The sequence below is a fragment of the Strigops habroptila genome, chromosome 6, assembly GCF_004027225.2.
Source record: "Strigops habroptila isolate Jane chromosome 6, bStrHab1.2.pri, whole genome shotgun sequence".
NCBI lineage: Eukaryota > Metazoa > Chordata > Aves > Psittaciformes > Psittacidae > Strigops > Strigops habroptila.
In genome coordinates this window covers 69,068,753-69,094,670 of record NC_044282.2, presented here as the reverse complement: position 1 = coordinate 69,094,670, position 25,918 = coordinate 69,068,753, and the positions used below count along the sequence as shown (strand labels likewise).

Here is a 25,918-nt window from a genome sequence, read left to right as displayed (position 1 = left end):
GCCCCCGCTGCTGCTGCTGCTGCTGCTGCCGCCGCTGCCCCGCGCCCGCCGCCCGCCCCGCCGACGCCGAGAGCGGCGCGGCCCCCGCCGCCCGTCCTGCGGCTGCCGCGGCCGGCGCTGGGGCTGAGGCTGAGGCTGAGGCTGAGGCTGCGGCTGCGGCTGGGGCCGGGGCCGCTCCGGCGGCGGCAGCGGCGGCCCCGGCGGCGGCGGCGGCCGCCGCGGCTCCTCCTCCTCCTCCGCCTCCTCCACGGCCGCCGCCGCCGCGGGGCCCTAAAGCCGCCCGGCTCAAGAGGATGGTGCGGCTGGCGGCCGAGCTGCTGCTGCTGCTGGGGCTCCTCCTGCTCACCCTGCACATCACCGTGCTGCGCGGCGGCGGCGGCGAGCCCCACGGGCCCCCGGGCGCCGGCAACCACAGCCAGCGGCAGGTGAGTGCCGAGAGCCGCGCCGCGCCCCCCGGGCTGGACGGGGCAGGACGGGGCTGAGGGAGCCGGCACCTGCCAGGGCCTCCGCCGCCCGGGGGCTTACCTTGTGTGTCCCTTCGGTGCCTTTATCCCCCCTGGTGTTACTCTATCCGGGACAGAGGTGGGAAAAGGCAGCGCTGCTCCCGCGCCACGTTTTGATGCCGTGTTGGAGGTGTGAGGGTGGCTCCCAGGTGTGTCGCAGGCAGGTCGCAGCGGATGATGGACATCTCACCTGGGGAGCGTGTATGAGGGCAGGCCGGGCTGTGTCAGAGCAAGCCTCCCTTGAGAGGACGCGGTATTCCCCAGGGCGAGAGGGGGCCAAATAGGTGTGTGGTGTTGGGAAATACGGGAACAAAATGAATGGCTTTCCTTGGGAAGTTTCAAGAGATAGCGGATATTCAGTGCTGAAATAGCCATGAACTGTAGGGTGGTAGGTGCTTGTGGCTGTGAAGGACAGGGCTTGTGACGCAGACAGTCTGATCCCATGAAACCAACAATGGATTATGTCCAGCAGAGGTAAAGGACTTTTTTGTTATTTTACTTGTTTTTGCAGGTGGTTCTTTTTTATTCAGTATCACATGTTGTCATTCATTTAAAATGTTTGAGACAGTGTTAAAAGCTGCAGAATCATCAAAATTCCCAGGCAAAGCTTGTGAATCTCTGGTCAGTTGCATGGGCCCTGACCAACTTTTTTTCCTCTGTATCCAAGTGTTACAGAAAAATTAACAGACAAATCATGCAAAGAACTGTCAGAAAATGTATAACTATTATCACCATAAATTTATGTAAACCCCATTATCATCTCAGAAAGAACCAGAGTACCAGCAGAGCTGGTGGTCCACAAAGTGAAACCACGGGCAGTAGGATGGAACCCAGATCTGTGGACTCAACATCCCAGTCACAGACTGGAATCGGGTCCTCTGAACTCAGAAAACCTGTTGAAGATGTCTGTGCTCATTGCAGGGCTTTGGACTAGGTGACCTTTGAAAGTCCCTTCCAACCCAAACTATTCCATGATTCTATGAAATTGGTGAGAGTTCTGCTTGGGAGTGTTCGGCTGTGTGCTTTGGGTAAGGCCCCACGATGTTGTGTCTCTTTGAGCTGCAGTTTTATCATCAGCTTGACATCCCAGGATGGGGTTTTTTTTTTTTAGTATCTTCAAGATTTCTGGTAATAGTGTTTTATAAATGATGCTTTCTTTCCTCATGGGCACTTGAAATGCCTTTTAAAATGATGTTCCTTGGAAAAGTAAATTTGGAGAGGTTTTTTATGAGGTGTTTGCTATCATTAGAATAACCCTGAATTTGCCTTTTCTTGACAGGCTTGTAACATAATGAGGGAAACATCTGGGCAAGTGGGAACTCTGGGTGATGCCATTTCCCCGAGGAGCTCTTTTTAGAGCACTATTGTAAGGTTAGGGTGAAGCAAGAGGAAAATCATCTTCAGATAATTATCCTCGAGTATCATCATTGCAGTTGGCGGCCCCATGAAAATCTGTTAATTGTTGACTTCAAGACTTTTCCCTGTCCCTTTATTCTCTTTACAGATAACTTAATAAACCTCTGTGCCTTTAAGCATCCTGATAGCTTTAGCAGTTCCTATTTTCATCATGTTTGGCCATTTGTAGAACTGAAATTTTTATATACTTCCCAACTGAATTGATTCTGCAGTTATGTATTTAAAAGAGTGTGTCTGTACAAGACATTATGGGAGGAAAGTATATTGATTAGAGCAATCAGTTAAACAAATGGATGTCTATCAATTTTGAGGGTTTATAGCTTTAATGGATTCTATTGCTAGTTGGAAAATGCTGTAACCTGCATTAGAAAATTGTACTCTGACAGGCAGATGCTTCCATTCAGAGCATCACGGTATAGAGCTAGATGGCAAGTTTGCACTGGGATCTTCAGATTTTGGCATTTCTTTGGCTATTATTACGGCACATGCTGAAGTCAAAGGCAAAATCCTAGTGCACTGCACTCCCAGGTAAAGAATCCATGTGGAAAGCAAAACAGCACAAACCCGGACTTGTTGGTATAAGCAAATAGAAATCTCTTAGGTTGCTATCACTTAACACATTGTTTTTTTCTGTCTTGGTAAGTCTATGGAGAGAAAAGGTTGTGAGAAGTGATTAGGTCAGTGTTTCATTGAATGAAACTTCATTTGATGAAGTGCGTTGCACACATTGTGGCAAATCCAGGAAAGAGTAATCTTTGCAGCAACTGTTCATGGATGTATTTTGACAAGGCAGATTTGTATAAAAACAAACTGGCTATTAGCAAACAGAGGGTGTGGTATTTTATAGCTTAGGTGGTCTGTTTGTACGAACGAAGTGGTCAGAATTTGGTACTGTGTGTCTGAAAAAAACTCAAGTGTTAGTCTTAATTTGGAAAGAAAAGAGGTAAAACCCAAAAAACATTCCCAAACCCCCCAAAATTACACATCCTTGAGCCTTAGCAGGTTCAGGAGGAATCATCAGCAATCTAAAAATATTGTTGGAGATTTAAATAGTCTAAAGTAGAGACTTGTATGCATTTGAAGTCTGATTCACTAATGGAGGAGAAGCTTCTCTTTTTCCCATCCTTTGGTCCTTCAAATGAAGGAAAGATTTTGGAGGATAGGTTTTGATTTCTTTTAGCCTTTCAGTTACGTTAACCACTGCAATTGATTAGGCTGATAGATGAAAGAAAACCAGAAAAGACTTCCATCCTAGAATGAAACAAGTTATTTCTTCTTTCCTTTTTGTGCCTTTCCCCATGCTGTGTGAGCCTCCGGAGTTCCCAGAAGTCTGGGACTGTGTCATGCTGCTGTGACTGGCTGTAATGGTGCAGCAGTGAGGAGAAAATCCTGATGGACTCTGCTGGTCCTCACTGGGATGGGTGAGATATGGGGACAGGCTTCCTCAATTCACTGCTGCAGAAATAGGCACTGGACTTCTGCATTGCTGCAGTTTCATGCTGCTGTTAGAACTGGGTTGTGGTAGCATAAACTAACGCAAAATAGGAAATCTAGATTGGAGTTGTAAAATATCTCACAGTTTTGAGTTGTGAGAAGGAGTCAGCCTTTTGTTTCTCCATCAGATTTTATTTCCTCCTTCCATCTCCGCCAAAGAAAACAGCAAGAATTGGGGAAGGGGAAGATTTTGTGGTTGTTTTTATTTTTCTGGTGAGAAACCTATTAGGTATAATTGAATTAGCATCCAGAAATCGTTGTGGAGTATATTTATGAAATAAATCAGTACAAACTTTTGCTTCTGAATAAAAGCAAGTGAAGCTGTATTAAGAGATGGGAAAATGCTGCTTGGGTATGTTTTTATCTTTTTACATAGTTCTAAAATGAAGGAAAGGCTTGAACATAAATTTTGAAAGACGTTTGTAGTAGTTTACGATGCTCTAAGATCTGTGCTTTCCTTCGGACAGAAAATATGTCATCAAGAAGTTTATTCCCATCACTTCTAATTTTTCCATAGCAGGCCTTGCACACCAAGAAAAACAGTGTTCCCACACCAAGAAAAATGACCTTGTAAAATGTAGTAACAGAGCCACCAACAATATATGCCATAGCACATGAAGTCAGATTCTCCACTGCGGTGCTTGCAGCAGTATTACATTAGCATGAAACTCGGTAGTTGTACATAAAGCTGGAGCCGTGTAAGAGAACGTCATTTGGAAAGAAGCACAATGCTGTAAACAGCTTCTTACTTTTAATCTCCTTGCTCCTGCCCTTGTCCCCCTCCTCAATCAGCATGCAAGCAATTACAGCGTGTCAGAAATGTTCTCTGGGCCCTACCAGAAGAAACACATTCTACCGCTTGTGAATGGTTGCACGAGAGTCGCTTTCCAAGCCATGTAGAAGTCCTTTACAGGGCTGAGCTCTTCATTTTCTCCTAAGATCCAGATCTAACTATGCTGTCAGTTACCTTTGAGGTACGTTTCAGTCTTTTTAAGGTTTGTGTGTTCCTGCTGCCCCTTGTACTGGGTTCAGGCAAATTGCAAAATGCTCTCCAGCCAGATACAGTGGCATGTTTTCGGTTTTCTGGCTTTCTCAGTTTAAGTAGGTCTCAAGCTGTTTACTTTGGGAGAGTTTTAGACAGAGTTTTTTCAAGCTTATTTGAGCTCTGGAGCTTTACATTTGGTTAGTTCTAATAGGAACTGATCGTCTAAATCACCTTTGAAAAACTGTCAATTCAGCCTTTTGCATTCATGTTTCCCAGATTGTCCTTTTAGCCTATATAAGATGCCAGTAAGTGGATGTACGCCATATATTTAATACAAGCATTAAATCCTTCTCTGCCTTAAGAGCAGTTTGTACATTACAGAAATAACTTTCAGAGCAGGTGGCTTGTGAATGAAGCAGCTGATTCTCTGAAAATCAGTGAGATTGCTACTCACCACAGAAGATGCTGCTTCATGCTTTTTGACGGTGATAGTAAAACCTGCCTGTTCTCAGCAGGCTTTGCTGTATAGGCTCTTAGCTACAGCTCACCCTTACCATTAGCACATGTTCTTGCAGTTATGCACTGAGCTTTACGAATTACTTAGACCATGTGCAGTTCATTCTCTCATCTCCCAAGGGAGAGAATTATGTGTGCTCTTTAGTGGTTTTGCTAGTGGGCTGTGGCTTGTTGCAGGATCTAGGGGGAAGAAAGGGTGATTAGCTTTACGTGTGCTGCTGCTGCGGTGTGTATGGAAGCAAAGGATAGAATGGGAAACAAGGGTGAAGGATTGGGACTGCTGCTCTGAGCAGAGGACCGTTTGCTGTTGTCCATTGGTCCCAGGAGAGATTCTTCCACTTTCCACTCCTGGCTCCAGGAAAACCCCATAAAGCGTTAAGCTTCTCCTCACACCTATCACTTCAATTCATTTCCAGGCAAACTAAAGCATCCCTGGTGGAAAAGAGCTACCACACCTTCAGGGTAAGGTGCATCAAGCTTTTTAGTATCTCGGACTACTGCAATAATTTAGAACAGGGATCCAGAAATATTGTGTTCAGTAATGGCTTCAATGAGCCATGTTAGGCAGGTACAAGTGTAACTTCCTGCGTTAGAGTTGACCAAGGTGTTTGAATGAGGCATATTTTGCTGAACTTCAGCTCAACAGCTAGCAATTACTGGGCTGCTCCTCTCGGATCATCATTTATAAATACCCGGCATTAAATCACAGGGTGCCAGGGTGCCACTGATAAATACCTGGCATTAAATCAGAGGGTGCCTCTCAATCTTGTCTCTGTAACTAGAGCTCGGAGCAGTTTTTTTCCTAGTGCTTTGTACTGAAGAGTCTATTGGAGTTCTTTATACTGTTTTGAACAAGATTTAGGATCATTTTCCAGGTCTTTATACTACTAGGGTATTTGTATGAGAAAAACAGAGTGTATGTAGTTCTAAATTCATTCTGTGCCATCGTGGTGTCTTTATGTCCCTTCCCATGGGCCTGGAGCCAGCCACAAACCATAGTGACCACTATAGGGCAGAGGTCCCAGAGACATTCCAGCTTCTGCCTTTCTGTCCTCTCAGTTTATCCTTACCTGTGCTCTGGAGCTGTGTTGGGGGGGAGGATGGTTAAAGGGAAGCCTGCTAACATGGGGTTTTGAGCCCTACGGCAGTTAGGTGGCCGGCTCATGGTAGCGAAAGGAGCGGTATGTTTGAGGCTGGTTCCTGAAACGGGCTGGAGCTGTAACGTCACCCCTGCTGACAATGAGAGTAGAGAGAAAAAGCATGGGTAAACAGGTCCTGGAAGGAGCTGGATTGGTGCTTTTCAGGTTGGTTCATCTAACTTGGACAATCATCATTAGCTCTGGAGTAGCTTTTATTTTGTAGTCTTTGTTGATCATGTAGAGAAATTTCTTCTACACAGGAAGAACACAGTTGATCCGTCACGGCCATAACATCACAGCTATAACATCAGTATAGCAACAGCACAACCACACTGCCACTGACCCCTCACTGTTAGCTGACTGGCACAAAAATCTCTCTTTCTGTCCTCCAGCTTTGGTGGCCAGCCCTTCAGGTCGGTCACATTGCCCTGCTCTGTCCTTTCTTAATGTCAGCTGTCAAGAAAATAGGAGGCCTAAAACTGAAGCTTTGCTGTTGGTCTTTATGACCCCAACAGTTTCATCATCATTTTACTGTCTGGAACTGGTCACTGTGTACTTCCTTGTGATTTTAACATGTATGTTATGACCTGCTGATAGGTAACCAAGCCTTAATAAAGCTTCAGCGTATTAAGCTTCTTGACACCTTGCTCTGATGTGGAATTCTGCTGGGGAGGCATCTGTTTAACCAATCCAGGTTACATTAAATGTAAATTGGGAGCCATGTTTTGAATTCAGCAGTTGTTCTTTTGTCTTTGCTTGTATCATCTCATACATCTGCAAATTAATAATCAATGTTTTAGTGTTCCAAAATGGTGGAAAATGTCTTCAAGTAAAACCAGGAACAAGGAAAGAATTATTGATTAGCTGAAAACTCTGGCTGTGTTGTGTTGTGGCATCCAAAAACTTTACAGAAAGTGAAGTGCAGAAGATAGATAGTCAGTTGATAATGATGCAGACTATGCTGTCTTTGCCTGCCAACCTGATACGTATATGTGCTAGTCATGCTTCAAAAGCTTTCTAAAATAATATGTGACAGAGATAGAGATAACTTCTGAAAACCCAGTTATCGGTTTTCCGCATGTATTCCAGTGGGGAGGCAAGATGAGTTTGAAAGTCTCTTTGTTTTTTAAGATGCACAGATTTGTAAATATTCATGCTTAGGAATTTCTTCTTTTTTTTTCTCCTTTGCTATGTAAAAGTGCACAGAATACAAGTAATGGTAAGAATTTATTTTGCTTTTTCCTGTGCTTACATTCTTCTGAGTTGTCACAGCAGCATTCCGGTATCTGAAGGGGGCCTACAAGGATGCTAGAGAAGGACTCTTCATCAGGGACTGTAGCAATAGGACAAGGGACAATGGGTTCAAACTTAAACAGGGGAGATCTAGGTTGGATATAAGGAAGAAGTTCTTTACTGTGAGAGTGGTGAGACACTGGCACAGGTTGCCCAAGGAAGTTGTGAATGCTCCATCCCTGGCAATGTTCAAGGCCGGGTTGGATGGGGCCTTGAGCAACCTGGTCCAGTGTGAGGTGTCCCTGCCCATAGCAGGGGTTGGAATTAGATGATCTTTAAGGTCCTTTCCAACCCAAACCGTTCTATGATTTTAAAATCTTGAAACACACTCATACTTCAAATACCTATGCAGACAGTGTAGATGTTTCCTTACGCAAACATAAACTAAAAAACTGAAGCAGTGTAGTTTTTCTTTGTGCTTATATCCTGAAAGTGTAGTGATAGACAAGATTTAGCAACTTTGGCAGGTTTAACTGTCAGAGTTGGTTGCTTTATGCTCTTCTATGTTTTGCCATTCTTCCTTGCAAACAGATGTGGTGATACTCAGTTGTTCTGTTCATGATATTGTTTAATGCTTGTTTGGCCTTTTTGTTATGACTCTTATCTTTCTGTCTGCTTTAAGACTAGTTAAAAGCTCTCTGAACTGGCTGAATAACATTCTCCGTAAAAGATGACTTTTTAAAGCATTATTTTGCAGTGGTAGCAGAGCTAGGCCACTGACACTTTATTTTTTATTTTTTCAATCTCAACCCAAGCACTTTGAGGTTGAGATTCTGTTGTTGTGGCATTGCTTGCATATAATGTGTAGCGTAATGGGTCTCCAGGCCTGAATGGAAGCTGTAAGCACTGTCACAAATGAATAATGAAGTGTAACTTAGAGCAGAAACATACAAAGTGCTTTGGTAAATTGCAAAAGGCAGTGTTAAATGATGTAGTGGTTACTGTTGCACTTTAATACCATTGTGCCTCTAGGATACCAATTTTACAAGTTTTGAAGACAGAAAATGCCAGGCTAAATTCACAGTCCAAAGCACAAAGATAAATAACACTTCCAAGAAGTAGAGTAGTGAGCTCATTGATACATCAGTAAGAGCAGAATGTTTCCAGTGTTGGTGTTTCCATGCACTTTCGATTCGAAATACCAGAAAAAGAAAGAAAACAAAGTAAAATGTAACTTATTATTGTAATAAGTGATGGCTCGCCACAGCGGTCAGTTGTGTGGCAATAAAATGCGTGGTCAGAGGAGCTGCTGTGGGCGGTACTGGTAAGCAGTTCCTTTATCCTTTTGCCCTTGTTTTTCAGTGCTTGGAGAACTCATAGCAGTGGGTCATATTTTTTTATGCCTCTCTTTTGGCAGTCAGCAGGATGAGAGCAGGCCTGGAGTTGTTCACCTTTAAGCGCTTATAGGATAATGCTGTTTGGGTGCTTTTAATGTTACAGAGGTGCTCATAAAGATGAGAGAGATAAAGAAAATGAGAGATGAAACTTTCTCTCGCCACTCTTGGTGGAGTCAGTCCATGCTGAAAGGCAGAAGTTCAAACATACCTTGGCTTTTAAACCTCTGTGCTAGACCTGCATTCTCAGTATGTTTAAATTGACCTTGCTCCACTGACTTTCACAAAGCAAGACGAGCCAATGACTTGTGTCAGCTGCAGACCCCGCCGAAGTTCCTCTTGGATTTGAATCTTTCACAGCTCAGTTTTTCTACAGAACTGGTATGCACGTAACACACATAATTTGAACTGCCATCCATGAAGACAAGCTGGGCTTTGGCATGTGGCTTTTTGAAGATTCATTTCTATCCATTATGTTTCATTGTTAGTTTCATATGCACTGAAAGATTCTGGACTGTTTTGTTCCACAGTAACTCTTCTTCCTTGGGAAGACTAAAATGTCTTCTTTGCCTGCGTGGCTGTTGAGATCAGCCCTTGTGACGATATCATTATGAGTGCAGTGTAAGTGTCTATAAACACCACCCAAATAATGTGCTCCATCTTTTTCTGCCACTGTTTACAGGGCTGCTCTAAAAAAGTGGATTCCTCCCTTTCTAAGGAACAGTTACTGAGTCAGTGTTCCATGGGTCAAGTTTAACTTCCAGAAAGCTTCCTTCAGGCGTCTTGCCTTTGCATTCCCATTAAATAAAGAAGAAGTACTTTACAGTGAAGGTGGTGAGGCACTGGAACAGGTTGCCCAAAAAAGTGGTGAATGCTCCATCCCTGGCAGTGTTCCAGGCCAGGTTGAACAGAGCCTTGGGCATGAGACATCCCTGCCCATGCCAGGGGCGTTGGAACTAGATGATCTTAAGGTCCTTTCCAACCGTAACTATTCTATTCTATGAGTTGGGCATTCAGGTACTGAACAATTGAACACTGTCATTGAAACACTTTTTCTTGTATGCGTCCAGGAAAGGCTGAGCAGGAGGTGAGGTCCTTCCACCAGAAGAACTGTGCTATAGGGTGCAATGGAAAGAAGAGGTGACTGACAACAGAGCCTAATGTAATGGAAAGAGCAATGAAGAGGACCTAGAGATACAATGGCTGTTTTTGGAAGCTAGTGCTTCAAAAGCTAGTCACATAACTTTGGTATCTTGCTTTAGAAGTATCCCAGCAGCAGCAGATTTTGCCAGGGGGAAACCACAATTACTCCACTGGAACTACCTGCCAAAGATTACTATAAAATCTTTGTGCTTTAAGATTCTATATTAAGGTGTAATAAAACATTAAATTGCTTGGGTTTATCTGCCACTATATCAATGCAGGATTTTAAAATTGGTATGGACTTGATATATAACATTAATAATCAGATGTTTACTAATGTCTGTTTGCACAAGTTACTCAGAGAAACAAACAAAAACCAGAGCTAACTAGCATGGATTCTGTAGCATCCCGATATAGTCACCTCCTACATCGTACAAGTTGCTTATACACTGCTTAGTTTCATAGCAAGAAATTATTTAGCCTCTATTTAGCAACACAACAGTAATAAAACTGTCCCTGACTGTAGTGGCTACAGATACAACTCTCATTTGAAAGTATCTCTTGAAATTACCTCTGTAATCAGCCAGGAGTTGTTTAAGGTGCAGTTTATATATTGGCATTTTGTGCAGCTGATTTTAAGGTTCTCTGGACTGAAGAAGTCTGTAAAGGTTCACTGCACAGAGCAGGCTATAACAAAGCAGTTAATGATTCTTGTGACATGAATGCTGCCATTTCAGTTTATTTGAATGCCACTGGCATTCCGTTTTAGATATATCGCTTCTTATTATTTGGTTGTTTGTTGGGGTTTTTTTGAAACCCACTAGATATTAGGCATGGGTATGCATCTTAGCTAAACTATAACCTAGCCAGCCCATGCCTTTTGCCCTGCACAGTGCCCAGAGTTTTTCAAAACACGTAACCACAGTGATATTTTTATAAAGGAATGTTCACCTCATGGGATTTTTTTAAGGTGTTCTATTTTTTTTTTCCAAGTTACAGCCTCACTTTATTGTACATGATGTCCAATAAAAAAGATATATGTCTGTGATTGGACTTTGAAAAAGGGCCATGGTGCCTATTCCATTTAAAGGGAATGAAGTCAAGCAGTAAATTTGCTGGTCGCCCTTTTCATATTGACTGTATCTCGGCCAGCAGTTGGTCTTTGATGTTGTAACAATAGAGCAAAGGCAGAGGAGGAGGAGGATTAGGACCTCCATAATATAAAAACAAGCCTGCATTCATCATGATTTTTATAGAGCACAGTCCCTGTCTATTGGAGGTTTGCAGTATAGACTTAATGGTCTGCAGAAGAGTGCAGCAATCTTAACATTTGCAGGTGGTTTACAATTCATCCATCATTACTACTACCATCTCTTCTTAGCTCAGGGTTTGTTTAGGCATTCAGCATCTAACTTTTTCTATCTTGTTACTCCTTCTTACAATAGCAAAACAGATGTATGTCATGACAGAGCTTCTGGAGTATTATTTTCCTTTACAGGGGTTGATTGTCATGTTATTTATGAAAGGCTTGCTGCAGCTGGCCAATAGAGTATCTATTCCTCATCTTGTGCTTTAGAGTCCAAGCTTTTATTAGGAAAGAATAGAGGTGTTGATATGTATATGTCTAACATTTGTGAAAATATATATCAAAAGGGAACCTAGGGCAGCCACACTATGCCTGTGTCTTCAGGCGTACTGGAACAATAGCACCAAAGGTTTCAAATGAACTATTTAGCCTGGTAGAGTCCTGGAGCTTTTGATATGCATTTAAATGGTAGCAGTGCTAGCTCTAGATCAAAACCTGCAGAGGAAAAGGGTCATCTATTTCATGAAAATGTCTAAGGTACCAAGTTGCTCTAAGTGCTGGTGGGAATAGATGGACTTTGAATTGTGAACGGAGCTTAGAAAGAGCTGAATAATCTGTAATTCACTGTCGTAGCTGTGTGTGTAACATAGCAGACGTGGAGGGCAGGGTGAATGGAGTGTTCCCAGGGACACGATGATGGAAGCAGCAATAAGCCCACTGCAGATGGATCTGTATCAGAAGCCCAAAGGCAGCTCTTAGGAAACCATCTGGGAATGCAGCAGGTGAAATTGCTTTATTGCACCCAATTCCAGTGGCCCTTGCTTAAGGCATGACCCTGAAGTGTCCTGACAAGGCCAAACACCTGGAAGCTTCTCTACTAGACCCCAAAAAAGGGAAGGGGAGGCGAAAGACGCTGATCTGTAGTGCATTTGACAGTTCAGGGCTTGATTTAGGGTTGGATCCTGTGCCTTCCAGTGTTCAGATTAGACCTATGAGTCCAAACTCATGAACAAGTCACTGCTTGCCAGCTGAGCTGCAGTAGCTCCTTAGGTGTCTTATCCTACCTTCGTCCCACAACAAAACATGAGGTGATTTTATATTTATCAGTAAGTCGGTGCTGAGCAAACAAACCCTGCTCAGAGCTCTCCCCAGGGTGACTGCATTCTGTCCTTGGACAAAGCACTCCACCAAACACACGGCTCTTCAGTGAGGAATCTGTTCTTTTATGTAACATCTACCATGATGGCCATTAAAAAGGCAACATCTGGTGCAGAAAATGCACACATGCTATTTCTGCGCTCTGCTCTATGTCTCCTTCATCAGGCCCAGATACAGCAGTGTCTCAGCTTCTCTGCTTTCCCCAGTATGCCAGCTGATGAAAGCAAACTACGTGAGGCTTAGGCAGTGTAAGGTGGGAGTTCTGGCTGGCTAGAAGCATCACCTAGTGTTAAAAGAGTTTGCCCTTGAGGGATCAATAGCTCTGAAAAAGCTGCTGAAATCCTTCAGCGGCAGTGAATTAGATTCTTGCTCTTCTTTGATCTAGCATTCATGGCTTTTTGAATAATGTAGATCAGGGCTGCCTTTCTCACCTACCCATCCCTCTTTCTTCTTCTCCTGTCTCTCTCCCAAGAGGATCAATTTTTTGTGTTCGTAAGAATATAGCTGTGGCACTCTTTGACATCAAAATAAAATGAACGAAGTATTTGCATAACATTAGAGTAAGGGCCAGATTATACCACCTCTCAATATTTTTTTCTTTATCCCATTTAAGTCTTCCCACAATAAAATACAAGAGGAGTTTGCAACTGAAATCCTGTGTTCATATATATATGGACTAGGTGGGGGAAAAGAGCCGTATATGCCAATTCCCCAATACACACTGTTGAATTTGATAAAAGAAGCCACAATTACATAGCAATCAGGTTGTAAACCCTGTAATACTCCCATGAGAATTATTGCAGTTTACTTGTAAGAGCTGTATGAGAAGAAAATATGTATATTATCTCTTTAGCACAGTTAAGTAGGTGGAAGTGAGTTCTGTGCCACAGCATACCAGGAAATTCTCTTCCAACCTGCTCTGCAGTGTGCCTGCGGTGTGGAATCTGTCTTTGCACAGAAGTAGCTCTCCCTCCCTGGGATCTGATGTATCAGCTAGGGTCGCATCTCTGTTCCTCAGCAGAGGAGGTTAGGATATCTCAAACCTGAACTGCTTATCTTTCTTCTTCTACCTTGCTGCTGCGTCTGGCTGCTGGGACTAATCTAATATTGCATTTGGCCTCCTCCATACAGTTTATTGTCAGTGGCGTCTGGGTGGCTTCAGGCACATGCTAAGATTGCAACAAGTTTGAAAAATAAAACCATTTATCCTAAAAATAGCTCAGAACTAACTAGTGATGGTGGGGCGGAGGGGAGACAGAAATGAAGATATTTTCTTTTCACGTAAGTGTCAGATTCAAAAGCATCTGCCTTGTTCAGTGCATGTATGGTATTCATTTCCTGTCTGCAGTCGACTGGAATGCCCCCCGAGTCGTTTGAAATTGAAAATCGAGTCATGCTTCTTTAATCAGCTCTAGGAAATAGCCCCCCTCCCTCACTGTTCTAAGAAAATTTATATATACATGCATTGGATTCATAATACAAAAAGCCCACCCTTCTCTCCAGGACAAATCCTTTCTCTCTCCCCTCTTTAAGCAGAGTAGTGTCTTCACATTGTCTTGTCACAGAGTACTGCGTATCTACTTGCTCTTCTTCCCCATAATGTCACTGGAGGGAGGCCTTTCTCTTGTGTATCTGCTTCCCTTTGTTGCTTTCTCTCGTTCTGTCATTAGGGCAGTTCACGGAGATGTAGAGAGAGGGCATAATGTCCACTGCTGATGTCTTGATACAAAAATAAGACAGTTACTGCACTGCGCCTACAGATGCCATTTATGCTAATGACTTCCAGTTGCTCATGTACCAGTCTCCAAAGTTTTCTATATGGAGAGGGTAAAGCTGCACACTCGGGCTTGAAAGAATACTTCAGTGCAGCAGCAGAGGTGCGTGGTCCTGAGGCAGCCGCTCAGGTTTCTGCTGCTGTTTTGCTGTAAACTCCTGGGTGTAGTAACAACCCCTTCCAGAGAGTGTTCAGAGGTGTATAGCTGGTGCATAGATATTGAATGTAAACAACCACTGCCTTTCCTCTGCCTTCACCCTCTCACTTCCATCAAAAGAAAAATGAGTATTGGTGGGGAAGGCAACTAGGGGAGGGTCAAGTGAATTATCTCGCGGTGATTCGATGGTGTGTATGTTTTGAGCATCAAGACTTGAGTGATTTGCCTTTTTTCAGGCACAGAAGTAATATTGCCAGAAGCACAGGAAACATCATGTTTTTGGAATATAACACTTGTCTGCTTTCTTGCTTTCCCGTTATTAGCTTTTGCTTAGGTGATGAAGTCATCATGTAACTTTTAGTCCGTAGGGACTAAACACTTTCTAGTCTCTAAAAACATCTGCCAGCTAACACAGCCAAAGTCTTAGACACTTTTGAAAGCATAGGGTGGATATTCAGTGGCGTACGAGAGGGAGACACAGAGGCTCGGAATAGCTGTTTCTTGGAAACTTAACAGCTGAAGGCAACTTTGGAAATTGAAAAGGTTTCAAGTAAGGTTACTGTTTTGGCTAGGGAGAGATGAAAATTTCGTTTATTAAAGCTGGTTCACCTAGTGAAATCCTAGCCATAGTGATTTAGTGGAATAAACTTGCAAAAGGACCTAGTTTAAACCCCATGAAAATAATTTCAGATGTATGTTTGTTCTTTCATCTACACTGACTTTGTGTGTGCTGGCCTGCGAAGCCTGACCAGAAAGTTGTGTACAAAAAGTATTAATATTCTGGATTTCCTTTGCTTTTGTGGTATTGATTGCAGCTTAAGGCAGATTTTCCCATTCTGTTGGAACCTGAAGTGCAAATTATTATGCAGATTTCAAACGATGAGTGAGATTAGACTCGTTCAATTTAGCCATGGCATAAATGGATTCTATTTGAAGCTTTATTATATTACTGATTTTATGCAAGTGTTTAGTAAAGCTTAAAAAGAATTGGAACTTTCAAAGAATTTGCTTTTTTCACCACAGGTTATTGGAGTGGAACATTTGGGCCACTCTTGATTTGTACATTTGCCTGTTCAGCCGCTAAATCAATACATCCTGTATGGAGAGCTCCAGCCAGGCAGTGATTACAGGGAAGATCTTCATAGTCGTGATGAACAGCTAAATGTTTACCACCAGCTTAGGCAACTGGAAGTATCTGTTAACTACAAGCAAAACTGGGCCCTGAACATCTGTCAAAGCCCTACACAATTTTAATTCTATGTACTTGGCCATCTCCTGGATGGCTGAGTATCTGCCGAAGAACAAAGCACCAGTGTGTACTATGTTAGAAAATTTGCTCAAGGGCCTCATTTTTTTTCCAGCAGACATTGAGCTGTAATCACCACCAAGTCCTTTTTATTATCAAAATGTTTATACAAACTGGCAGTTCTTCACCTCCAAGCTGAACCATACTGTTTGTGTTTTCCAGCTGAAGGAAAACATGAAATACAAGCAAACAACAGAGCATGAAAAATAGCTGTGCTGTGAAATGTGTGTCCACAACATGTAGCAAAAGGTTGCCAGATCCGAGTATAATATGGTTGGTTTTCTCCTTAAGCTCTGAGGAAAAAAATGCTGTCTGCCAGAGCAGTTCAGATGTGGACCCACTGTTTACTAATGGTGTGGAACACGGTGAGAGCAGCTCCCAGCCGGAGACTGAACTAAGAATGGACCAAAGCTTGGCGACTGCAAGTGAATAAACGGGATCAGCAGGGGCGGAATGGCAGTAAGGCTGCTCCGGCACTCAGAATGTATCAGTTCAGATGGTTCAACAAGACAACAGCCTTTTCCTCCACTGCGGAGGGTCCTGTCGTAGTGTTGGCTGTGTGCCTCGAAAGGGTGGTCTGGGACTTACTAGACCTTAGATGTGAAGGAGGCCTCAACACTACCTCTCTAGGGTCTCTGCAGTTGTGACATAAGTCCCGGCTGTGTGTTCAGTTCTCAAGATTACCTGTGTAGCTATGAGGGCTAAAAGTTTTCAGTGTAAAAAACCCTAAAGTTCAAAAGCTGTGATTCTGAGATAAATGTGCCCAGATGCTTTGAGATTCTGCTTCTGCAGTACACAGCTCCCGAGAGCCATTCCAGCATGCAGCACAAAATCAGCTGCGGTGGTCTGGGTGTATCCTTGGGCATCCCACACACCTCTCTGCTGTGTGATCCCACACAGCCTATCTGTGCTGCCTCCGGCACCCAGCACAATGTGTCTGCAGACGACCTCTGCTCCAGCAGTGGCTGCGGATCAACATGTCTGCTCTGAATTTCTGCTGTCCTAATCGCAGCAGTATTTGCGGCTCCATCCTGTTACCCACAGAAACAGAATCCCTTCAGGAGCTGTGCAGCCCCTGAAGCTGATGTGTCCCACATCAGTACCTTGTGGGGTGACTGGGTTTGGTCTTTGCGTGGCCAGTTAGTAATGCATGCAGATGTACTGCAAGTTAGAAAGAACTGAATACAGTGTCATTTTACTAATTTTGCTAGACTAAATAGAGAATTATTGAAAAATAGACCCAGATAAACTGAACTTTTTATTTTTTTTTAATCATCAGCTGTAATCAGTGATTCATCTTCTGTTTATACAATGTTTAAAGCAGATGCTCAATTTTGGAGCCCCTTAGTGAAAGCAGTTGTGTACATGCAGGCGGGCGTAGTCTGTTTTAAATGATTTACGAACAGTGATTATCTAAAACATGCTATTAAATATTGAAACAATGGATTTGTGCAGCTTTCTAAAGATAAGTGAGGCCTTTCACTTCACTGATATATGTGAACGTAAGGGACAAGCACATGTTAAGAACAAATGAGAGCATCTCAGTAGCGAGTGGGTGATGTGACACCCTCTGGTTTGACTTCTTTCAGAAATAAAAACCATCAGTGACTCTTTGGAGTGAACCCGAGCTGGGGGGCTCAGTACCACCACATGCTTTCAGCCAGCCACACAGCAATTACATATGAACCCGAGTGTTCATATTTGCCTGTTAAATGAGAAAGCCAAGACATGGCTAAGACCAGAACAAAGATCTTGTGACTGCCTGGACTGTGTGTGACATTAATCATAGACGACGTTTTTCTCCGTGTATCTCTGATAATGCATTTCAGCTGTTAACCTCACTGTCTGCTTATCTAATGCTGTCCTCATACCTCTTCTTGCTAGGTCCTGTGCTGCTTATACTCATGATAGTCAAAAAACTAAATAAACCCCAGGCATGAGATCACCCAAGTTCATTACAGATCTCTGATCTGCAGAGGCGAAAGGCTCATGCAGTATCCCAGTGTGTTACTCGGCCTCCCCAGACCACTTAATTTTAAAGTGATCATTTAGCACTAACCTCGAAACACATGACAGCCTTCAAAATCAAAACAATCTGTTTAGGCAGGTGGGAAATGAAACCAGTCCTAATGGCTATAAGGGTTTTCTGTGAAGGCCCCAGGCCTCATTCTGTCTCTGATAGCAATATAATCTTTTATAGCGTCTGTGAAGTTTCCTAATAAATAAACGTTCCTTGTTCCTGGTGGTTGAAGATGCTGTACAGGTGCATCATGAAAGTGCACTGACAGACTGTTGGTTTTCAATTCAAGACCTCTTGTCAAGATCATTTTACAAGATATTTCAAAGGAGTATACAAGAAATAAAAGAGCCATGTAGCTGCAGCAGGGATTTAGTAATAGATTCCCTTGCTGTCTGGGAGCTGTTAGGGATATAAGTTGCATCAGTTTTCCCAAATTCTTTCAACCCCATAATTAGCGGTGCTTGCAAATGTGCCCTTAGTTTGGCAAGTGGGGAGGGAATGAAGGAAGGTAAGAAATATGAAGGACAGGGAAGGAGCAGCTGTTCCAGAATATTTTTTGTAGCTTCAGTCATTCCTCACTTATTCTTTGTTGTTTTTCCAGAACTGGAAATGGGATTAAAATAAGGAAGAGAGGAGGGAGATGGATTCCTCACATGCCAAAAATGCAGAGAAATTCCCTTTTCCCCAGTTTGGTATTTTTACAAGTTCCTATTTCTAACTTCTCTATGGAGAAGGGAAACGGTACTTTCCCTAGTAATACTTCCCTGCAGCTAGTGTCTAACAGGACAGAGGGAGAAACAAAACAGGAGGCCAATGGAGGGAGTTGGAATACCCATTTGATTATTGAAAAGTTCAACTGCAGTGTCAGGTAGGAAATTCTTCCTGCATGCAGGATTGTCTCTTGGTGCCTTGAACCCTGCCGTCGTGCAAGTCCCACCTGGATCACCTGCATTTAGAGTTATCCTCAAAATGGATTGCTCTTCTTTCATGGTTTATAGATGGACACAAAGACATGGATATGCTCCACTATTCCCCTCTCTTTTTCAGTGTGACAAAGTGTGTTATTCTGTAATATAATCTGTATGGCAGATTCTCTCTCTGTAGGGTTTATTTCATTGCCTTGTCACACAGCTATCAATAATGTGTTCCTGCCCTTATATACTGCCCATGCTTGGAACACCCAGAAATCCTAAACTGGTTTTGTATTAGGAATTTCTATAAATATCTGATCCCATGGGGCAGCAGAACTGTAGCTGACAGCAAGCATGAATAACCCCTAAAAATCATCTTAATGGAAAATTTTAACATTGTGAATAATACTGCTAATTGAAGGAAAAAAAGTGATACATCTCAAAATATTTCAAGCAGATGCATCATTTGAGGGAAAAACCAATGTGCCTGAATTGAAAATGTCATAACTTCAAAGAAACTGAGTCAGTAGTTCAGAATGAAGTGACATAGGTTTTAAAAGAAGGCAAGCAATGCTGCTTTCCCAAAAGCAATGGGGAATACAAATTGCGTACACCTAAAAATAAATGGTGTGAAGTATAAACATGTGAAGTAACATAGAAATAAGAAGATAAGAATATATTTCATCTCTTAGCTTTGGAACACAAACCCCATTTTCTTCAGAAAGGATGCTGGCATTGCAGGAAGGACACTTTTTCCTGCTTGATTTGGCCTTGGAGGAGCCTTTGCCTGAGTTAAGGCAGTAGAACAGCATGAGCCCATATTCTCCTATTCACATACAGTTCAAGCTCACTTTTTATTGATAGCAGCCTCTTTTACCTTTTTACCAGAAACACACATTTCCAATAATACTGCAAATCAGCTTAGACACTACACCAAGAATTACCTACCTAAAAACCAGGCATTCTGTTCATTTTAGTAACTGGCTACAAATGGACTTTCACTCATGGTACTATGAGAAGATAAGTGAAATGGTGCTGTGTACGGAGCATTTCTGTTTGCTTGTGTTGCAGTATGAGACACAAGCCCCAAGGAGGCATAGCGTGGGCTTGCCCTAGCATGAAAGGGACTGCAAGAGGTAGCACTGCTTTTAGGCAGCAGACACACTATTATTTAACCTGTGTCATTGCTGCCAGACATTAGTCAACCCTGTTCTTGAAGACTTAAACTCCATGTTCCCCCCCTGCCAAAGTCTGCTTTTGAGCTTGGCTGTCACTGACACTGGAAATACATAGCTATCATTGCACTGGGGACTTCTGACCGTGTCCACCTTGAGCAAGCAGAGTGCTCCATCTCTTTCCTCACTGCAGCAGCCTTTGGGACAGGGCAGTTATCATATACCCCCCCAATTCTTCTTTTTAAACAACCCCAACGCGGTCTGTAATTAATGACAGTCCCTGCCCCAAGCAGCTTGGTAGTGGGCCTGATCAGCCTGATGTCATTACTTCACCATGACAATATCCTAACTAGCTCCATCTGATATTCCATCTGTCTGACACTATTAAAAACTTTTTATATAGCCCTTATAATTGTAGTTGCCGAGCTCCCCACAAACATCACAGTGAGGAAGGGAAGTGCTGTTATCCCCACGAAGACACAGACAGACCATGACCTGCCAAGATCACACAGCGAGTCTTATCAGAGAATTAAATGGAGGTCTCTAAAGTCCTTGGCCAGCTCTAGCTGTATGGTATGTTAATGTGCACATCAGGATGCTCCTGGAGTGGCAAGCAGGTAGGGCAAGTACGAAATTGTATGTGAGAATTTTATTCTTTTTTAATAAAATCTTACTTTATTTTCAATAAAGGTAATATTATGGGCATGATGTCCCAGCAAAAACTAGTTAAGTACCACATTTTTTCTGGTTCCCATCTGAAGTAATTTAATAATGGCACAATCACACCTTGTTGTTAGTCAGACATAACTGAGAAGCCATTTAATCCTCATGCACCAAGAAGTTTGCAGTTACATTCTGTTTGATAACTGTTAAATTAAGGCTCTAACATATGGGCAAGGAACCTAAAGTCAGGTATGTGATCTTCAGTTTTGTTTCCCAGAGCTTGCTGCTGTGTGATTTGCTTTCTACTTTGTATTGAATAAGGAGTGTGTTAATGGGTGGCCCATCCAAGCATCTGAAAGTCCTACCTGGTCTTCAGCAGAGAAGCGTTCTTGGTTTAGCCATAAAGCAATACAGACCGTCAGGAGCACATACAGTTTTAGCACTGCACTAATTCAGAATGGACTTTTTGCATCTGTGCTCTAGATTGAAAGTGCCAAAAGGGACTTTTATACATCTAAGTATAACCATTCTGATCATGAAAATACCAAGACAACATTAATTCTGCTAAATCTGCTGTTGCTCTTTACACATGCAGTGCAGCAAGAAGGGCAGAGGAGAACCACCTTAGTTTTTTGCTTGAGACTGTTTCACTTAGTCCCAGATTAACTCTTAAATCTTGGTTTATTTAAGTCACTGAGTATTTTCCTGTAACATGCACAGATTATATTGTAAAATCTCTTCAAAGGTCAATTTAGAACCTTCTAAGCAAATAAACGCGAAATAAAGGAAAAGGCATTGGCATTGTTATCTAGCTGAGAGCTTAACAAAAGGTATGCTAGCTTAATTTGAGCTAGGGGAGCTGGATGGAGATTGTGCTTAACCAGAAATGCTGGCAAAAATATGCTTCAGTAGAGCCAGAATCACATGTGGCCATTCCGCTTTAATTGTGCTTGTTTTAAAAGATAGGTCTTTAACATTTACCCTCTCCATGCTTGCTGTCTTTTTATGAACTGAAAAGAAAAGCTCCCCAGGCAGTCGTACTAAGACCTCAAGCCTAACATTTTTCAGCTGAGTCAAATGCAAAACCTGCGCTCAATCTGCCCCATGCATTTTTTGTAGCCATAAGAAGATTGGACTGGTTTCCTCCCCGAGTCCCCAGGCCAGTCCTAACCCAGGGAGCCAGTGTTTTGATACTAAATGTATCTCCTCGGTGAGGTCAAAGGCAGTGGCAGCAGTGCTACTGGTTCCAAGGCAGCCTGCTGTAATATACTACAAAACCCAAAAGTACGCTCAACAATAACAAAAGCATTAACCGCTGACCCACAACTTGGTGAAATTCAATCCCACCATTAGGCAAACATGAAAATGAGATCCCAGAGGAAGGAAGGTTCAGATGTTCAAGACCAGAGAAATTGGGTGAGGAACACAGGCGACGAGATGGGAAGTTGTTGCAGACTGAGGGGAGGGGAGGTTGCCAGTTTAGTGGTAGGTTCTTTTAATACCAGAAATTTCAACATGCATTTAGTCAGTGTTTTTGCTCCACTTTGGAACAAAGCAAACTAAAACCATTTATAATAAAGATACCTTTCACTATTTTAGGGACACATTTAATGCGATATTGGTTGATTTCCCAGGGGTTGCTTAATGTTTCCAGATTTGTTTCCAGATTTGTTTCCAGATTTGTTTCCAGATTTGCTCTAAGTTAGATGCTTGTGTCGATGTGTAGATGCTCACCGCAAGGCTGGAGTGTTAGAGGAACCTGAAAGAGCTAAGCACCCAAATCTGACTGATTCATCTTGTGTCAGGTGGGTCAGAGGTTTCAGTGAGAGTCAGATGCACCCTAGAAAACACTGGTCATAAGTTGTGTGTCTTGGTAATGAGACGTGGGACTGTGTGCTGCAGGCATTGTTGGCAGGAAGCTGGAGATGGGGCACTGCAGGACGGCAGGACTGCAAGCTCTCTGTTGTTGTTACAGTGCCTTGCTTTTCTCCCCAGAACACACTCACTGCAGATGACCATTCTCCTGAAGACAGCTTCACCCTGAACCCCGAGGACAGAAGAGAATACCCTGATCTCCAGGCTGCCCACCGGCCATTCCCCAAACAGCGCTTCAGGCAGGAAAACGGGCATACGTCCTTGCAAAGAGATGGACCCAGATCTTTCCTCCTGGATCTCCCAAACTTCCCCGACCTGTCAAAAGCAGATATCAATGGGCAGAATCCCAACATTCAGGTACAAATTTATGTTAACGTGTGGTGTTTTTATGAGGTGCACAAAATATTTTACTGAACCAAGACAACTTTCAGCCTGACTTCTATGACATGCAGTCAGAACACCCTGTCCCTCTACCAATAGCACCAAGAGAGAATGAATATAATATATATAATATATAAACATATATAATATAATTTTTGTCTTAATGCATAGATTTCTTTTTTTTTTTTTTTATTTTCTCTTTGGATAGTGTTGACTGCATAAGTGTGAGTATCAATACAGACCTATTTATGATACTATGCTATTATAAAATGCAACCATCCCCAAACGTTATAAGAGAGCAAGTCTTTAAGGCTCAGCTCAAAACATGGTCCTCGGTATGGAACCAAGACTTAAAGTTAATCTCTGCGGCAGCTGCCTGGAGTTAAAAAAAAAAGTTGACTGCAAGAAACTTTGTTATTCCTCAAACTGTTCTTGGGTTTGGAATGGCCCCTTACAAGCCACTTGCATCTTTAAACTTCAAGGATTAGAAAGAGGAAAAAATGAGTGATTTGTTTTTAATTCAGAGCCTTAAAGCAAAATTGGCATTACTAAGCAGTCTTTTTTAACCAAAACAATAACGTGAAATGTTGTTCTGCCTAAGAAGTAGTTATAAAAACAATACACTAACAGAACTGGTTTTCTGGTTAAATTAATTCCTGGCTTCATATAGTCCCCCAGCCCACAAAATTACCATCCTTTTGATATGTCTAAGAAGTATGTACATAAAGATATAATAAATCTGTTGGTGAGAGAGCAACATGATCAGAGGGCTGGAGCACCTCTCCTGTGGAGACAGGCTGAGAGAGTTGGGATTATTCAGCTGCAAAAGAGAAGGCTCAGGGGAAACCTTATAACAGTCTTCCAATACCTAAAGAGGCTGACAAGAAATCTGGAGAGGGACATTTTACAAAGGCCTGTCATGACACGACAAAGGGGAATGGCTTTAAACTGACAGAGAGGAGATTTAGATTAGACATTAGGAAGAAATTCTTCCCTGTGAGGGTGCTGAGGCACTGGCACAGAGCGCTCAGAGAAGCTGTGGCTGCCACATCCCTGGCAGTGTTCGAGGACAGATTGGACGGGGCTTGGAGGAACCTGGTCTAGTGGAAGGTGTCCCTGCCCATGGTAGGGGTTTGGAAGTGGATGAGCTTTAATGTCTCTTCCAACTCAAACCATTATGTGATTCTACAATCGGGCTAGAAGCAGCTGTCTCCAATGACACTCCATTACATCATAGATGGCTTGCAATGTTAAAAAGTTGAACAGATTTGGATCAACGGCAGGGCCAATATTTGATGGGCCAAGGTAGTAAACGTGCTGAACATGTGGTGACTGTACACATCCTTCACACTAGGAGAAGCCTTCCAGAAAGCCTTAGGAAAGGAAGGCAGGGAAGTATAAGGGCCCCAGATTGTGGCATGAGGTAAATAGCGTAACATCATTGTTTGAACAGTATGTAAACTACAGAGGAAGACAAGGGGAAACAACAACCTTCTCTGATTGGTAACAGCGTTCAATGTTTAGACCCAGGCAATAGATAAATGGAAACATTTCTCTAGATTGTCTTTATAGGAAGTGCTTCTGCTACGACCTCTTTTTCCACCACCTGATCTTGGAAACGTGTCAGCAGAGTTGCTGGACTCTGAGAACTGGGAAGCATAGTCCTGTAAACTGGAAAACCTTGGGCAACATTAATCCCAGAGCTCTTGTGCACAAAGATCAGCTTGTTCTGAAACAGGCTCCCTAAGTTCTGCATTGTATTTACTCTCCTTACATAGGTGCATTAACAGGGATACACACAGCTGCTTTAAGTTCCTGGTTGACAGTCCTGCAACAGGTCAGGCCTCATGGAGATACAACTCCCTTTAATTCATTACGGAGCCAGTAGAAGTTTATTTCTTTGCCTAAAAGGTGACTTACTCTGTTGGGAAACCCAGGATTATAGTGAATTCTTGCTCTTTAAACAGTATCACTCTGACCTGAATGGAAATAATGCCACCTGTTGACTTGCACATTTCTCATCAGCTGTTTGGCAGGTGAGAGCAGAATCGATGCTCATTTTGCCTTTTGCACAATGACTTCAGGCTCTGTAAATTACAATTCTGGGGGTGTTCATATGAGTCCTCTTAGGACTGTGAGATTGGAAAGGAGAGAAAAGCCAGTGTTAATCTAGCACCGTGGCCACATTTACTTCTCAAAGACCCACAACTTCTTTTTCTTTCTACTAGTACAAACCTGCATAGACCAAAAATAACATTTTTTAAGGGAAATTATACCTGGAAATTTAAAAAACCTAATAAACAGGCATGAACCTCAGCTTGAAAAGCAGGTTGAAAAGATATTTCTATGAGTTCTCTTTATGAGAAGGTGATTACAAAACACATTTTATTTGCATTTCCTTTCACGAGTGGAAAATCCCTTTTGTGTAGGTTTGCACTCATTTGATGAACTAGCCGAGGGATGCCTATGCAGGCCTTGTAATTGGGCAGGGATATTATTCAGAGTAAGACAGAATTGTTCTTACTCCTGAGTAACAGAGTGAAATCACATGGGAAGTGTATAGGAACCTGCTTATTTTCCATTTCTGATGGGCTTTCCTCATCATTGTCTTCTTTGCTGCCAGGAGATTTTTGAGGGTCCTTCACTTTTCATCAAGTGCAGCAAACTGTTCTGAGTGAACCATCATGACACAACCAGAATTGAATTGGTGTCACTACTGATACCATTTTAACTGAAGTTGTTGGGTGGTATAAACCTAAATCTACTATTTCAATATCTTACAATGAACTGATTTCTGTTCTGCTGTTACAGTTAACTCATTGCTGACTTGCACATATCCACCTTTAGAGAATGGCAAGTTCTGCATGGAAAATTTGCATCAAGGAAACAGAGAATAGAAATGTCACAGAATCCAGTGCTTGCACAATATTGCAAATGTAGTTCTTCCTGAAACACGGTCTTTCGGTTGCTTAGGGCAATGTTTATGCCATTAAAGGGAATTCAGAAACATTGTCCCAGTAAACAGGATGAAGTACACGGAACTTTTTGTGCACTCCAACAGGCGGGGACAGTATTTATCTTCTGTATAGTTTCGGCCAGGAGAAACTTGGATGTTGGTGTCTCAAGACATCTGTGCTTGATACATTTGTTTCATTAGAAGGTGACTGCAAATCTGTTGTTTTAATGTACGTATGCCAATTGTTTTTAACCATTTTTAGAGGAACATCATTATCTGTAGCTCACACAACCATAAAAGAAGTGACTTCATTTTAGGTTTGAATACTTCTGGAGATGACTGTAGATTTATACAAGGACCATGTTACCACAGACATTTTTGGAAGCTTGAGAAAAAAAATAAATAATCTTTAC

General features: G+C 42.5%; 1 protein-coding gene across 1 annotated transcript in view; it reads left to right on the top strand.

Annotated features, from left to right (window-relative positions):
* The first annotated feature begins 86 nt into the window (after positions 1–86).
* The window catches only part of ISM1 (isthmin 1), a 37,940-nt gene continuing 12,108 nt past the window's right edge, over positions 87–25,918 (top strand). The window contains exons 1-2 of the mRNA XM_030490834.1: positions 87–425; positions 22,289–22,525. Of these exons, the coding sequence (XP_030346694.1) occupies positions 294–425; positions 22,289–22,525 (369 nt within the window). The 5' untranslated portion in view covers positions 87–293. The remainder of the gene's footprint in view (positions 426–22,288; positions 22,526–25,918) is intronic.